Consider the following 15106-nt stretch of genomic DNA (forward strand, 5'->3'; position numbering starts at 1 on the left):
GGCACCCATTATGTGAGGCACATCCTGCATGTACTCAGTCCAGCAGAGGGGCGTTAAGAGTCCTGCCAGGCCCTGGCACTATGGCTGCAGCCATACCACACTCCTCTCCCAGCAGCTCCCCTGTGAGGCCTCACTCTGAGGGAAGGTGCACGGAGAACCCATGTCATGGTCCTATTTATTTTCAGACGTTCTCGCTTCACAGAAAGAAACAGGGTGAGGGGCTCAAGAGAGAGGCTGCCCAAGGGAGAAGCACGGGAACACTGAACTGGCCAAGGGGCTTGTCCTTGTCCTCAGGGGTACCTGCTGCCATGCAGAAAGTAGGGGTAGGGGGGAGGCCCCATCTGCTAGTCTGGCTGGAAGGGAATAGACATAGAGCAGAGGCCCTGAGTGGGAGGTGACAGCTAACCAAACAGCCAAGGCCAAGGAGAGGAGGGGCCCTAAGGCTTAGTGAGGCCCTGAGGACCAACCTTGCTCTGCCATCTGACCTTGCCCTTGTAGGCCTCCTCTGAACTCTCAAAATGTGACCTATGCCATCACCAAGGCCGCAGGAACAAGAGGTGGGTGTCCATGACATTGGTACCTGTCATCCCTGTGTGCAGCAGGTGTGCCCCACCCTGGAGGCGGCAGAAAAAGGTATGTGAGTCATTGTGGGCTAGGAAGGTGGCCATGTCCAGGCCCTCAGCTGTAGCCTGGCTGGCAAGCTCAGGTGTGACCCAGGCCCCAGCAGCCTCTGTGGGCCCATCCTGCCCATCAGTGCCACCGCTCAAAAACAGCACATCTATTTGCCCCAGCGGCCACCTTCTCAACTCTGCTCCAACACGCAGGGCCAGTTCCTGGTTCCGGCCACCCCTGCCGGAGCCCTGCAGCTGCACTGTGGGCTCACCACCAGCCAGCAGGCAGACTGGGCCCCTTCCCCGTGCCATGGTCTCCAGAGCCTCCTCCAGCTGCAGGTCTGGGATCTGAAGCTCAGCTGCCAGCTCATGGAGCTGCGCATCTTCCTCCACAGAAGCCCCAGCCATGGATGGGGTGAGGCGGGTTCTAGCCACATGGGCCAGCAGCCCGTAGAACTGGGCCATACTTTTTACATCACCCTGCATGGCTGCACTCAGCACCACAGCCTGGTAGCCCAGTGCCTCAGCCTGCCGCTGGGCCTCAGCTAGTGCCAGCACATTGGAGCCAATGATCACATTCAGGACATGGCCACAGGTGTGTGGCCCATGGGGGTCAGAGTCGGCCCGAGACAGCACAGTCTTCACGGAACGTGGCAGGGCTGCACGGAGGCCGTAGCGATTGAGGATATGCAGGCAATCTTGCACACTGTGGGAACTGGCCACAGTGGGGCCGCTGGCAATCACCTCCACAGGGTCCCCCACCACATCTGACAGGATAAGGCTCACCACCTAGGGAAGAGCCACCACACAAGCCTCAGGCCCACTTCCTCCTCCCCTCAGAGCCCATAAGGACAAACTGCTCCTTGGGTATCCACACACCCTCCCCCTAACTCAGTGCATTTCCTTACCCATGGTTAACTCCTCTCACGTGGGCTTGCAAAACACCTGGTCATGCAGGCACCTCCTCCCCATCTCTGGCACCCCTCCCATGATGTCACCCAGCCAGCCCCATAGTCTTTCACACCATGCCCCTGCCAATCTGTATGCTGTTCTAGGCTTTCACATCCCTGGCACATGTGGACCTGGCTCCACCAACCCAAGGCTGCCTGGGGAAGAAGTGACTCATACCTGCGCAGGGTAGGCGGCCTGAGCCAGCCCCCCACCCTTGAGCTGGGACAGGGCCTTCCGAATGGTGTTCAACTCCTGGATGGTGGCTCCACGGGCTGCCAGCAGTCTGGTGAGTGTCTGCTTCTCCTCCAGTGTGACAGGTGGGATGGGGGCAGGCAGCAGAGCTGACCCCCCACCTGCAGAGACAATGAGGGTATCAGGCAGAGGGACTATCCCAACCCAGGGAACCAGGCGAGCAGGGGTGACAAGTCCACATTAGAAAAGGGGGGTTGGAAAGGTGGGGTTAGGGTGCCCCCGTGTGGATATGCAATATGTATACAGTCACCACATCCTGGCCACTGGAGGTTGTCCCCTGCCTTGGGGTACCCCAGGTCCCAGGAGGCACTGGAAGAACTAATTACTTAAGAGAATAGAACAGGAGGCAGGGCAGGGGGCACACAATGGAAGATTAAGGAGAAGACTCCTTGAGGTCTGAAAGCCTAGCTCTAGGTGACATCAGTACAGACAACAGCAACAGCAGTGACATTTTCCAAGGACTCTATGGATGTGCCAGGCCCTGCATTAGGTGCTCCCCGTGCACCCTCTCACTGACACCCAAAAGGTCAGTTCAGGGGGAGGACTCCACAGCTCAGGGGAGGCCAGACGACTAGTCCAAGGCAACCCGGGAGTCACCATCCAGGCTCCTTACCACCTCCCTTGCTCCTAACTTCACCCTGTGACCCTGGGGGCTCAGATCTGATTTCTCAAAGACCTGATATTGGGTGCACCCCCCACCAACTGTCTTGGGCCAATGTGGTATTAAACCTGAGATCAGCACGAGCAGCAGGTCATCAGCTGTGAGTCCCTCAGCCAGTTGCCGGATGGTCAGCGCAGCCCGCAGTGCATCGCGGTCCGGGAGGTTGTCCTCCGCACCCTCGAATACCTGGACACGGCTATGTGGCTTCAGCAGCATCTCCCTGGGGAGGGAAAGGTCAGCGTGCAAGAGATGGGGTGGGCTCCTCTCCTCCCACCTCATCGCTCAACTTTACAGGTGAGGGGGGCATGAACGAAGATGCCCACTGACACGCATCCTGGGGCCAGGCCAGACCCAGGAGAAAAGGGAAGCAGGTGGGGAAAGGAGGCCTGATTCAGCCTGGGTCTGGGCCCAGGTTTCCCTCCAGACAGACAGCAGGAGGCAGCCCCCCATGGCTCCTTACTGCTTGCCGGCGCGCTCCATGGCAGCACGGATCCCCTTGGGAATGCTGATCACGCCCTGCACAAGATGCTGGCCCAGTAGTTCCTCAGCGGCAGCTGCCATGCCCATCACAGCCTTGCCAAAGCCCACCAGGTAGACGTTTTGCCTCAGCTGAAAGCTCCGGTCCCGCACCTTCAGCTGTCTGCCACTAGGGTCCAAGGATAGTGCCCGGTGCAGCATGGGGCCCGGCAGCACTGCACCCACAGCACTCTCAAACAGCTGGCAGGCCTGCTCTGCCAAGGCCATGCTGCTGGCCAGCCGGGCCACTGAGCCCCGCCAGAGGAGTGGATGCAAGGGGGCTCGGGCCAAGCGGGGCAGGACCTGCAGGGCTGCAGCCATGCCCCACTGCTCTCAGCACTGCCTGGCACCCATGGCTGCCTAGAGGGAAAAAGCACAACTGAGGCCCTTGCAAGGCAAAAGACAGGAGGTCCCCCACGGCCAGTGGACCCCACAGCTGCTGCTACAAGAAGGAGCCATCTGATAGCCCCAGGAGACTTCCTGAAGCCCACAGCTGCAGGATCTCACTCATCCTTGGATACCAGCCCTGCCACCCAGCCATGTCCTCCTCTTCTGCAGACCACATGCCGGCCCTCTGGATACTCTGCCTTAAGTCCAAAGTTCCTATTAGCTGGGCCCTCCTCCTAGATCATCCCTTTGGCTGTGAGTTAATCATTGACAGAGGGAGTAATTTCTACCAGTGGGCTCCCATCCCACCCCTTTTCCACCCCCTGCACTTCTGAGCTCTTACCCAGGGGCAACGCCCCTTTCTGGCACTCCTTCCTTGCCTCTTTACTACCTCTGCTGCCAGGAGTCTGTTGATTGTCCCACCAACTGACCCCTAGCCCACTGACCTCCAGCCTACTCTACTTTATCTCATAAGACTGCGATTAGGAGGCTGGGAAGTCAGGGTCTATAGGAGGCTGCAGGTTTATCAGGTCAAGCCCAGAGCATATCCTCAGGGCAAGCAATCTGAGGAATCCCAGTATTCAGGCCAGTTCAGCAAGAGGTTTAGTTTCAAATCAGGAGTGAGGGCAAAGTCTGGCTCATGGTGGAACCTTAGGAAAGTCCCCAGGCACCATGTGAGGCCATGTGCCATGAAGCCCAATTGCAGGACAGAAGAGGATGCCCTTCTACCCACATAGCTGGCCAGCCCCAACCCTGCCAAGAACACCCTTTCTGGTTCCAAGATAACAAAAACAAGTCCTAGATCACACCACCCACAGTGGTGAGAGCCCAAGAGCTGAAGTAGGCAAAGGCCAGGCTCCCATAACAGCCCAGATAGCCATTTTCCCCACTGGGCAGAGTAAAAGCTAAAGAAGCCTTGGGGTGAAGGTCAGGAAGCTGTAGAGGGGTATAGGAACAACAAAGACCCAAAGAGCTCATCTGTACTACATATGTACTATTGCATCTACTTTAATAAATGCCTACCATAAATGCTGCAAGCTGACTTCATCAGCAAGTATGGACTGAGCAGGGTAAGGAGGCTGGGAATTGAGCTTCCAGCTGTATCTACTACAGGTTTTCTGAGTGGCTGGGACACATCCATTTCTCTCACTGGGCCTCATCCACAAAATGAGACACAAGGTGAGATTAACACTACACTCTCCCCTTAACACCCTCAGGCTCTCTGATACTGTCCACTGCAACACAGATCTCAAATACCGGTTTACCCCACACCCAAATGTGGTGGTTACTTCTAGACTCTGACCATTTTGTCTGCCTAGTCTCAGCTCTCCCGTAAGAGAAGACAGCCATGCTTGACTTCTGTTGTGAAACGGAACACAGAGGGCATCGTCATGGGGATTCCGAAAATGGGTCCAGTTATGGCCAGGGGGACCCCTGGAGCTTGCCCATTAGGCTTGGAGCTAAAAGCATCTTAGCAACTAAGACAGCCGGTCTTTATAGCCTGGGTGAAATCTGTATTTATTTCCCAGATGGACAAGGGCCTAGTAGATCCCGGTCTTGCCACTGGGTATGAGCAGAGGACGGGGGACGCTCAATGCCAAGGCTGCCAGAGAAAATACAGGACGTCCTGTTAAATTTGAATTTCAGATAAACAAGTAATTTTTAAAGTATAAATATGTGCATACAATGTTTAGGACTTAACAATTATTCATCGTTTATCTTAACTCAAATTTAACTGGACACGGCCGGGCGCAGTGGCTCACGCCTGTAATCCCAGCACTTTGGAAGGCTGAGGCGGGCGCATCACCTGAGGTGTGGAATTCCAGACCAGCCTGACCAGCATGGTAAAACCTCGTCTCTACTAAAAATACAAAAATTAGCCAGGTGTGGTGGGCGCCTGTAATCCAGCTACTCAGGAGACTGAGGCACGCGAATCATTTGAACCGGGGAGGCGGAGGTTGCAGTGAGCCGAGATCGCGCCACTGCACTCCAGCCTGGGTGACAGAGTGAGACTCTGTCTCAAAAAAAAAAATTAACTGGACTCTCTGCATTTTTATTTGCTAAGTCCTCCAATTCTATACAAGACATGGTCTCTCCGAAACTCCGGAGGGATCCAAAGCAAAACACGGAAACAGGAAGACTACTGGCCTTGACTCCTCCCCGCTATTAAAGGGGGCTGGCACCATTTCCGGTTTCCCGCAGTCAGCAGGGGGCTGGAAGTGACGTCATCCTCAGGTAGGGCCTTCGCGAGGCAAACGGCTGCCGCGTAATGCCCGGTGATGCGAGAAAGAAGGGCCTGCTGCCACCAAGACCCTTCGTCGCCCAGCCCAGAGATTGCTTCTGAAGGTGCTGCGCGCCCTGCCGGCGCAGACTTACCAGCCCACAGCTCCGGGCCGCGGCGCCCAGCACTGGAGACCGGAAGTACTCGCGGGTGGGCGGAGCGGAATCCGGAAGTGTGGGTGGGTGGATCGGCGCTGGCGGCTGCGAGCTCTGGCTGAAGCTGGGGTCTGGAAGGGAGAGTTTAGGATATTGACTCCTTGCTGGCCACCAACAGACCTGGAAGGAGTCACCTTCAGTCCTCATTTTCTTAATCTCTACATTGAGGGTAATAATCCCCGCCTCACTGATTGCAGATTTTTTTTTTCGAGACGGGGGTCTCCCTCTGTCGCCCAGACTGGAGTGCAGAGGCGCGGTCTCGGCCCAGTGCAACCTCCGCCTCCCGGATTCAAGCGATTCTCATGCCTCAGCCTCCCGAATAGCTGGGATTACAGGCATGTGCCACCACGCCGGGCTAATTTTTGTATTTTTTAGTAGAGACCGGCTTTCGCCATGTTGGCCTCTCTGGTCTCGAACGCCTAACCTCAGTCGATCCACCCACCTCAGCCTCCCAAATTGATGGGATTACACACTTGAGCCGCCGCGCCTGGCCTCTCCCTTCCTTTATCTTGTACGATCAGTCAGCAGATACACCCTGAGGACTGGGCTGAGCAAACGAACTGAGAATCACTACTTACCCACAACTAACCCCTTCTGGAGCCAGATTAAGTAATTCCCGCTCCTCTCCATGGTTTTTATTCCACAACTTATTAGTGTTCTCCCCTCTCCCACCATGGGCCACCAAATACAGCTCTGGCCTAGCAAGAGTTCCATTCCGCGATCCTCAAGCACATAAGCTGCATGTAAAAGCGAATGACTCTGGACCTTCCTCACTGTCCCTGCTCTCATGCTGGGCCCACCCTGGGCTGGCTGGATGCCTTCCCACATTCATAAGATGAGTCCTCATCAGACTCCAAGAACACAAAACAGTTCACTGTTTTTACTGATGTTTTCTTACGGAGATAGAGGAGAGAGTTGCATCACAAATCACACACTTGATTTCCTAACGATTTTATTGAAACATGTTTCTTGGCAGGGCCCAGTGTTTCACGCCTGTAATACCAACACTTGGGGGGGCCAAGGTGGGCGGATCGCTTGAGCCTAGAAATCTGAGACCAGCCTGAGAACATGGCAAAACTCTTATCTCTACAAAAAAAAAAAAAAAGAGCCGGGTGTGGTGGCATGCTCTTGTAGTCCCAGCTACTCGGGGAGGCTGAGGTGGGAGGATCTCCGGAGCATGGGAGGTAGGGGCTACAGTGAACCTTGATCATGCCACTGCACTCCAGCCTGGTCCCATGTCTCAAAAAAAACCAACCAACAAACAAAAACACATTTCTTTCTCCTATTTTTGAGGTGGTGTCTTGCTCTGTTACCCAGGCTGGAGTGCAATGGCACAATCTTGGCTCACTGTCACTATACTCCAGCCTGGGTACAATCTCGGCTCACTGCAACCTCCGTCTCCCAGATTCAAGCGATTCTCCTGCCTCAGCCTCCCAAATAGCTGGGACTACAGGCACCTGCCACCACGCCCAGCTAATTTTTGTATTTTCAGTAGAGATGGGGTTTCACCATGTTGGCCAGGCTGGTCTCGAACTCCTAACCTTGTGATCCACCCACCTTGGCCTCCCAAAGTGCTAGGATTACAGTGTATAAACAATTACAGGCGCCCGGCCAATATAAACAATCTTCACCTTTCCCCACGCTGGGGAACACTAATTGCCACTGCTTGGTGTCTGTGTTTCCCTGATGGCTGCCCTCACACTTTATGCTTGAATAAATTCTTTTAACTGGACCTCGAACCTTTTGATGATTTTTAGGTTGACATTAGAAATGTGTTTTTGGGCCAGGCGCAGTGGCTCATCCCTGCAATCTCAGTACTTTGGGAGGTTGAGGCAGCTGGGATCATTTGAGGTCAGGAGTTGGAGACCAGTCTGACCAATATGGTGAAACCCCATCTCTACTAAAAATAAAAAAATTAGCTGGGCATGGGCCAGGCGCAGTGGCTCACACCTGTAATCCTAGCACTCTGGGAGGCTAAGGCGGGTGGATCACCTGAAGTCAGGAGTTCAAGACCAGCCCGGTCAGCATAGCGAAACTCCGTCTCTACTAAAAATACAAAAATTAGCCAGGCATGGTGGTATGTGCCTGTAATTCCAGCTACTGGGGGCGCTGAGGCTGGGAGGCTGAGGCAGGAGGATCGCTTGAACCTGGGAGGGTGCAGTGAACCGAGATTGCGCCACTGCAGTCCAGCCTGGGTGACTCCGTCTCCAAAAAAAAAAAAAAAGATTGTTTATATAGGCAAAAACGGGTGCTGACCGGAATTACATTTTCCAAAAAAAGCTAACATAAATACAAGATTTGATTGGCTACCATTTATTATACTCGAAGGAGTTTGCTTAACATTCTATTGTAAAGAGACAACAATCATAAGGGTCTCTATCTCCCACATCATCTAGTCTAAGTTTGAATGAAGAATAGGGAGCCTGGTTAATGTATAACATTTCAATATAAAGGTCAGGAAGCAGCAGTCATGGATCAGAGAAGAAAAAAAAAAAAAAGCAATGCCTGCTCAGTTTCCAGGGTTTAACTTTTCTCCTTCACATTATAAATTGAGAATGTCCTGAAATTTTATTTTCTTTTCACACCCCCTACCTGCTCCCTTTGGCAGTTGCTACATCTCTCTGTAGGTCTCCAAACCATGCTGTGCTCTTGTCATGAACCTTTACCCTCCCCTGGCCCCCACTTCCAGCTCTCTCCCTGGAATATTTATATTTTTGAGATAGGGTCTAACTCTGTCACCCAGGTTGGAGTTCAGTGGCATGATCTTGGATCACTGCAACCTCCACCTCCCAGGCTCAAGTGATCTTCCCACCTCAGTCTCCCAAGTAGCTGGGACCACAGGCATGAACCACCATACCCAGCTAATTTTTTGTATTTTTTGTAGACAGGTGGTTTTGCCATGTTGCCCAGGCTGGTCTCAAACTTCTGAGCTTAAGCCATCCACCTGCCTCCGTCTCCCAAATTGCTGGGATTACAGGCGTGAGCCACCACACCCGTCCTTCTCCCTGGATTTTTCCTTTTAAAATATGAAACTGTGTATTCCTTCTCCTAAATGATTTCCCACCACATCATCAAAACAAAGGCATCCTCAGGTGGAATTGCCCTCTTTAATGTGGGAGAGGTTGTAAATACTGAAAATTTTATTGTTTTTCCTTGGTTATAGTCGGCTGTCTTCATCCATCCATGCATTTATTCCTTCTTCAGACATAATTCAAGAATTTCCTGAGTGCCTTCTGTGTGGGCCAAATGCTGTAGCTGCTGGGATAGGTAAGAAGTGGTACTTTTAATTTTAATTTTTTTTTTTGAGAGACAAAGTCTCGCACTGTCGACCAGGCTGGAGGACAGTGGTGATTACAGCTCACTGTATCCTCAACCTCCTGGGTTGTAGCAATCCTCCTGCCTCAGCCTCTCAAGTAGCTGGGACTACGGGTACACACCACCATGCCTGGCTAATGTTTTGGAGAGACAGGGTCTTGCTTTGTTGCCCAAGCTGGTCTCAAACTCCTGGACTCAAGCAGTTCTCCTGTCCCAGCCTCTGAAAGTGCTGGGACTATAGGCGTGAGCCACTGTACCCAGCCTGGGCTTGCAGGGTTGCTCCGTGGGAGGGAAGGTCAGCTGTGTTGGAGGCAGGGTAGAATGGAGCGGTGTCCTGTGTAAGGGCTCTAAAACACCTTAAAGCTGGGAGGCCGAGACGGGCAGATCACTTGAGGTCAGGAGTTCGAGACCAGCCTGGCCAACACGGCAAAATCCCGTTTCTACTAAAAATACAAAAAAAAAAAAAAAAATAGCCGGACGTGGTGTCATGCACCTGTAATCCCAGCTACTCAGGAGGCTGAGGTGGGAGAATTGCTTGAACCCAGGAGGTAGAGGTTGCAGTGAGCCAGGATCACACCACTGCACTCCAGCCTGGGCCACAAAGTGAGACTCTGTCTAAAAAAATAAATAAATAAATAAAATAGGCCGGGCGCGGTGGCTCACACCTGTAATCCCAGCACTTTGGGAGGCCGAGCGGGCGGATCACGTGGTCAGGAGATCGAGACCATCCTGGCTAACACGGTGAAACCCCGTCTCTACTAAAAATACAAAAAAATTAGCCCAGCGTGGTGGCGGGCGCCTGTAGTCCCAGCTAAAGGGGGGCTGAGGCAGGAGAATGGCATGAACCCGGGGGGCGGAGCTTGCAGTGAGCGGAGATCGCGCCACTGCACTCCAGCCTGGGCGACAGAGCGAGACTCCGGCTCAAAAAATAAATAAATAAATAAATAAAAAGGAAACACCTTAAAGCTATTTTTCTTGGAAGGAGGAGTTGGGTAGAGTAAAACAGCACCAGGAAGCAGTTCAGTTATGACTAGGCAAGTCACTGATGAGAGGCCACTAAAACTGTGTATGTTGGATTGTTTGGGAAAGTTTTTAAGCCTTTGGAAACAGTGCTGTAGTTTTAGAGACAGAGGCCTTGGCCCTGAGACTCTAGGCAGGTCCTCCTGGCTCTGAGCAGTCAAGGCTTATCTGGGAAGATTCCATCCTTTCCTTCCAGACTAAGAAGGCATTGTTTCCTAACAGTGGTCTTTGTTAAATGTGAATGATTGCTTGTCCTTTGCCCTGGAAACAGAACACAAGCTTTCCAGTGCTGAAGCAGAGTGTGAATTCAGACTTTAGGGCTTACTGGCTAAGTGACCCTGAGAAAGTTAACCTTTCAGAACTTCAGAGTCTTCATCACAATATATTTCCAGTGCATGTAGAGAGACTCACTGTTGTTGCTGTACTAGTCCTGGGTTGAGCCAGCTTCATGGGTGTGACCTGTGCAGTCAGAAGGATGCTGCACTTGGTTTAATAGTCTGTTGTTGCCATCTTAAGATTCTTAGCAATTTTTTAACACGGGGCCCCACAAATTGGGTAGTTGGTCCTGCTGCCAGGGAAAGATACCCTCTTTTTATCCAGGCCCCTTGCTCGGAGTCTCAGGACCTCTCTGAGGAATTCCAGTAAAAGTGGACATACATTAGTAACTACATTTATTATTTCTAGTAATATTCACGTATATCCCACACGATTTTCCATGCACACACTTATATTTTCTCTAAATAAAAATGGCTTACTTCATCCTTGTAATATTTATTTTTTCTTTTTCTTTTTTTTTTTTTTTTTTGAGACAGAGTCTCACTCTGTCGCCCAGGCTGGAGTGCGATCTCAGCTCTGCAACCTCTGCCTCCCAGGTTCAAGCAATTCTTCTGCCTCAGCCTCCCGAGTAGCTGGGACTACAGGCGCACACCACCATGCTTGGCTAATTTTTGTATTTTATGGTGGAGACGTGGTTTCACCACGTTGCCCAAGCTGGTCTTGAACTCCTGACCTCAAGTGATTCACCCACCTTGGCCTCCCAGAGTGCTGGGATTACAGGCGTGAGCCACTGTGCCTGGCCCTTATCTGAGGAATTTAGAAAGGAGCAAAGACCACCTGGTGACCATCCAACAGGCCATCCAGAGGCAAAACTCCTCATCTGGGGAAATTAGAAGTAATTAAACTTCCCTAGTATCTAAAGTGGGGATCTGGTTCCACGCCTCTTTCAACTTTTATAAGTAACTAAAATTTCTAGGCATCTCTGTAATGCCATGCTGAAACTCATTTTACAACCCTAAGCTCCGGCCTGAAGGTCCATAAATGCACCTAAGGAAGATCCACCAAGGCCCTCAATCCTCTCGCTGGGGTGCCCCGCTGCACTCTTCTGGAGCCTTCTTTCTTTCTAAGAAATTTTCCTTTTTCAAACCTATACTGTTGTCATTAAATTCCTTTTGCCAACCTGTGAGGCGACCACTTCCTGGTGCTGGAGCTCAGACACCTCACCAGGCATTTTGTGTTCCAGTGTTCTGCTTTTCATCTTTGGCAATTAAGCGCATGCACACATGCGCGCACACGCGCGCAACTGTCCCAAAGAAGAGAGTCACCTGATTCTAGTTATTGCAAGGGCTGTTTAAGCTCACACACACACACACACACACACACACACACACACACACACACACGCAACTGTCCCAAAGAAGAGAATCACCTGATTCTAGTTATTCCAAGGGTTATGTGAGAAGTTAGTCTATCTCTAGAGAAGCCCTGCTGCTGGGCACTGGAGCTCAGAAATTTATCTCAAAGAATTAGGATTCATAAGGAGCTCTCTGTTTTGGAAAGAGGATACATTGTTTAGGACAGTTTCCATTTTCAATTGTGTAGCATGAAACAGAAAAATTTAATAAATGGGCCAGTCAAGTATCTGGAATCCTTTGGATAAATTAATTTATTCAATTAATCCATACTGAGCTCTGGCTGGGCTCTGGACAAAATGGGAAGCAAAATTACTTTACAACCATATAATAGAATACTATGTAGCCATTCAAAATGATTGTATTGATATTTATTGACCTGGAATATGTTCATAGTATGGGTAAAGTTATAAACAATATATTATGAACCCATTAAAAATGTATTTCAGGGACTGGCTGGGTGTGGTGGCTCACGCCTGTAATCCCAGCACTTCGGGAGGCTGAGGCAGGCAGATCACCTGAGGTCAGGAGTTCAAGACCAGCCAGGCCAACATGATAAAACCTCATCTGTACTAAAAATATAAAAATTAGCTGGGCATGGTGGCGGGCACCAATAGAAGGCTGAGGCAGGACAATCACTTGAACCCACGAGGTGGAAGTTACAGTGAGCTGAGAGCATGCCACTGCACTCCAGCCTGGGTGACAGCAGAAAAAATAAATACATAAATAAATAAATGAAAAAATCAGAAAGGTTCTACATCAAAATGGTAAATTTTATGTTATATATATTTCACTATAATAACAGACTGTAACAGTGGCTATCTCTGGATCCCACGTTTTTATTATTTGTATTTTTTAGTTTTTTTGCAATGAATATGTGACAAGCAAAATGACTACAAATAAAAGGAAATATAAAAAATTAAGTCTGATGCTCTTTTAAAGGCCATCTGATTCACTCCTGACTGCAGCTTTCTCTCCATCCACCCATCCAGATCTGGAGCCGGCTTTCTGGGTCACTTTTTAAAGTCCATCTTTTCTTTTTTTTTTTTGAGACGGAGTCTTGCTCTGTTGCCCAGTGCAGTGGTATGATCTCGGCTTACTACAACCTCCGCCTCCTGGGTTCAAGCAATTCTCCTGCCTCAGCCTCCCAAGGAGCTGGGATTACAGGTGCCCACCACTGTGCCCAGCAAATTTTTGTATTTTTAGTAGAGACAGGGTTTCACCATTTTGGCCAGGTTGGTTTCGAACTCCCGACCTTGTGATCCACCCACCTCGGCCCCCCAAAGTGCCACCACACCTGGCCTAAAGTCCATCCTTTAAGGCAACCATGCTGTTGGGCTGGAAGCCAGGAGAGCCCCACTATAATAGGGCAGGGAGCCAGGCTAGGAATTGGAAACAGTAAGAATGTGAAACAGGATGAGCATTTGAAGACCCTCTTAAAAACGAAAAAAAAAAAAGACTGCATTCCAAAAATAATGCAGAAAGGCAAGTCTTGGGAGGAAGGTTTGGTCTTAACGGTGAAATCTGGAAAAGGTATAGGAAGTACAATACTTGAAAGATACCCTGAAAAGATTTCTTTTGGCCGGCAACATTCAGTAGATTACAGCTGTTTCTGTGGTTATTTTTGTAGATTAACATGGACCAAAATACGGCATCATCTTACTGGGCGCGTTCACTTCCCGACAGTTCCAGAACATGGCACTCGATCTGTCCTTGTTGCCTTCTAAACTATTCGAAGCAGACTCTGTATCAGCCTTTCTAGCTTCTGAAATAAAGGCACAGGAATTACAGGGAAGCAGAGTGAGTGATCTGGGGCGTGGAGGGTTTTTCTTCCATTGCTGTGCAGTTTGGAAAGTTGCCATCTATTCAGGTTTCACTCAAACCGGCTTTTTCCAGACCCCAGAACAAATAGTAGCCAGAAGCTCTGCTCTTTGTCAGGAGGCAATTATACCCCAGACTTAGCCAGGAACTTGCCCTCTTCCCTTAGAGAACAACTTCTCTTTATGTATAAGGATCCTGGCTCTCCTTTTACCCATGGGGTTGGGATACAGCCTCTAAGTTCTTTCTAGAAAGACCCCAGCTGTCCCAGGGTTTCCATTTTGTTTTTTACCATTGCACAGGTCTCTGGATATCACACCTTCCTAATAGCGACTGAAATGTCTCATAGCCTTTCCTTGTTTTTGTTTCTCTTTAGCTAAAGAAAGCAAAAATAAACAATCCCCATCTCCACTGTTGGAAACCCCAGGCTTTTTAACCTTTGGAGGAGCTTCACACAAGATAGAGATCTGTGAAGCTACATAGGTTGGCACTGAGTTTAACCCTTTGCCCATAAAGTTAAGGTTAGGAAGCTTGGTTCCTATTTTCTGTTCAAATACTGTTTTCCTTTGTTAGAGATAAACTTCTTTTAAGGCAAAGAATCACTTATATGATAGAACCTTTAGAATAATCCTGTTGACTACAAACAGGATAGTGCAACTCTTCCATATCTTGAATGTGGTGGTGATTGCATGACTGTGTTATGGGTGTTAGAACATAAAACTAGCCACTAAAAAGGCTAATTTTTGGAGGGAGACCGTCTGTTCTGTCGCCCAGGCTGGAATGCAGTGGCACGATTTCGGCTCACTGCAGCCTCTCCCTTTCTCAATTCTCGTGCCTCAGCTGCGCCATCATGCCCGGCTAATTTTTTGTATTTTAGAAGAGATGGGGTTTTGTCATGTTGGCCAGGCTGGTCTCAAACTCCTGAGCTCAAGCGATCATCCTGCCTCGGCCTCCCAAAGAGGTGGGTTGGAAAGGCGTGAGCCACCGCGCCCGGCCCAAGAAGGCTGATTTTTACTGTACCTAAAGTCTACCTCGATTAAGAACACCAGGCCGGGTGCGGGTGGCGGGCGGACTGCCTGAGGTCAGGAGTTCGAGACCAGCCTGGCCAACATGGTGAAACCCCGTCTCTTCTAAAAATACAAAATTAGCAGGCGTGGTGGCGCGCGCCTGTAATCCCAGTTGCACGGGAGGCTGAGGCAGGAGAATCCCTTGAACCCGGGAGGCGGAGGTTGTGGTGAGCCGAGGCGCAACTGAGCGACAAAGCGAGAGACTCCATCTCAAAAAAAAAAAAAAAAAAAAGAGGTCGAAGCTGTCTAAGCGGGCGCTGCGGTGGACTAGCGGTCAAGCCTGCCCGCGAGCGGCTCACCTGATTGACCCCCAAAACCGGCCTCCAGCGGCGTACGCGACCCTGCAGTACCCCCTCCCACGCGGCTTGTGGTCGGGAAGCCTGC

At 50.6% G+C, this 15106-nt stretch overlaps 1 protein-coding gene and 1 long non-coding RNA gene across 8 annotated transcripts; one reads left to right on the forward strand and one right to left on the reverse strand.

Annotated features, from left to right (window-relative positions):
- Window positions 1–354: 354 nt before the first annotated feature.
- GLYCTK (glycerate kinase) lies at window positions 355–5807 on the reverse strand. 3 transcript variants are annotated; one of them, XM_021934352.1, is made up of 5 exons: window positions 5755–5807; window positions 2936–3351; window positions 2544–2695; window positions 1740–1915; window positions 355–1400 (listed from the first exon to the last, which is right to left on the reverse strand). In XM_021934352.1, exons 2-5 carry the CDS (start codon window positions 3310–3312, stop codon window positions 534–536), a joined length of 1572 nt encoding a protein of 523 aa, XP_021790044.1. In that variant the 5' UTR covers window positions 3313–3351; window positions 5755–5807; the 3' UTR covers window positions 355–533. The 3 variants fall into 3 exon arrangements, with proteins under 3 accessions (XP_021790044.1, XP_009198869.1, XP_009198870.1); XM_009200605.4 differs by lacking the exon at window positions 5755–5807 and adding an exon at window positions 5527–5633; XM_009200606.4 differs by lacking the exons at window positions 1740–1915; window positions 5755–5807 and having other exon boundaries at window positions 1225–1400; window positions 2936–5205.
- On the forward strand, window positions 5700–13632 carry LOC108584575. 5 transcript variants are annotated; one of them, XR_001899798.2, is made up of 3 exons: window positions 5700–5809; window positions 8978–9081; window positions 13468–13627. It is a non-coding gene; the product is annotated as an uncharacterized LOC108584575 (long non-coding RNA). The 5 variants fall into 5 exon arrangements; XR_001899797.2 differs by having other exon boundaries at window positions 5714–5799; XR_002520373.1 differs by having other exon boundaries at window positions 5725–5837; window positions 9019–9081.
- The last annotated feature ends 1474 nt before the right edge of the window (window positions 13633–15106 follow it).

Source organism: Papio anubis, chromosome 2 (genome assembly GCF_008728515.1).
Source record: "Papio anubis isolate 15944 chromosome 2, Panubis1.0, whole genome shotgun sequence".
In the NCBI taxonomy this organism is placed as follows: domain Eukaryota; kingdom Metazoa; phylum Chordata; class Mammalia; order Primates; family Cercopithecidae; genus Papio; species Papio anubis.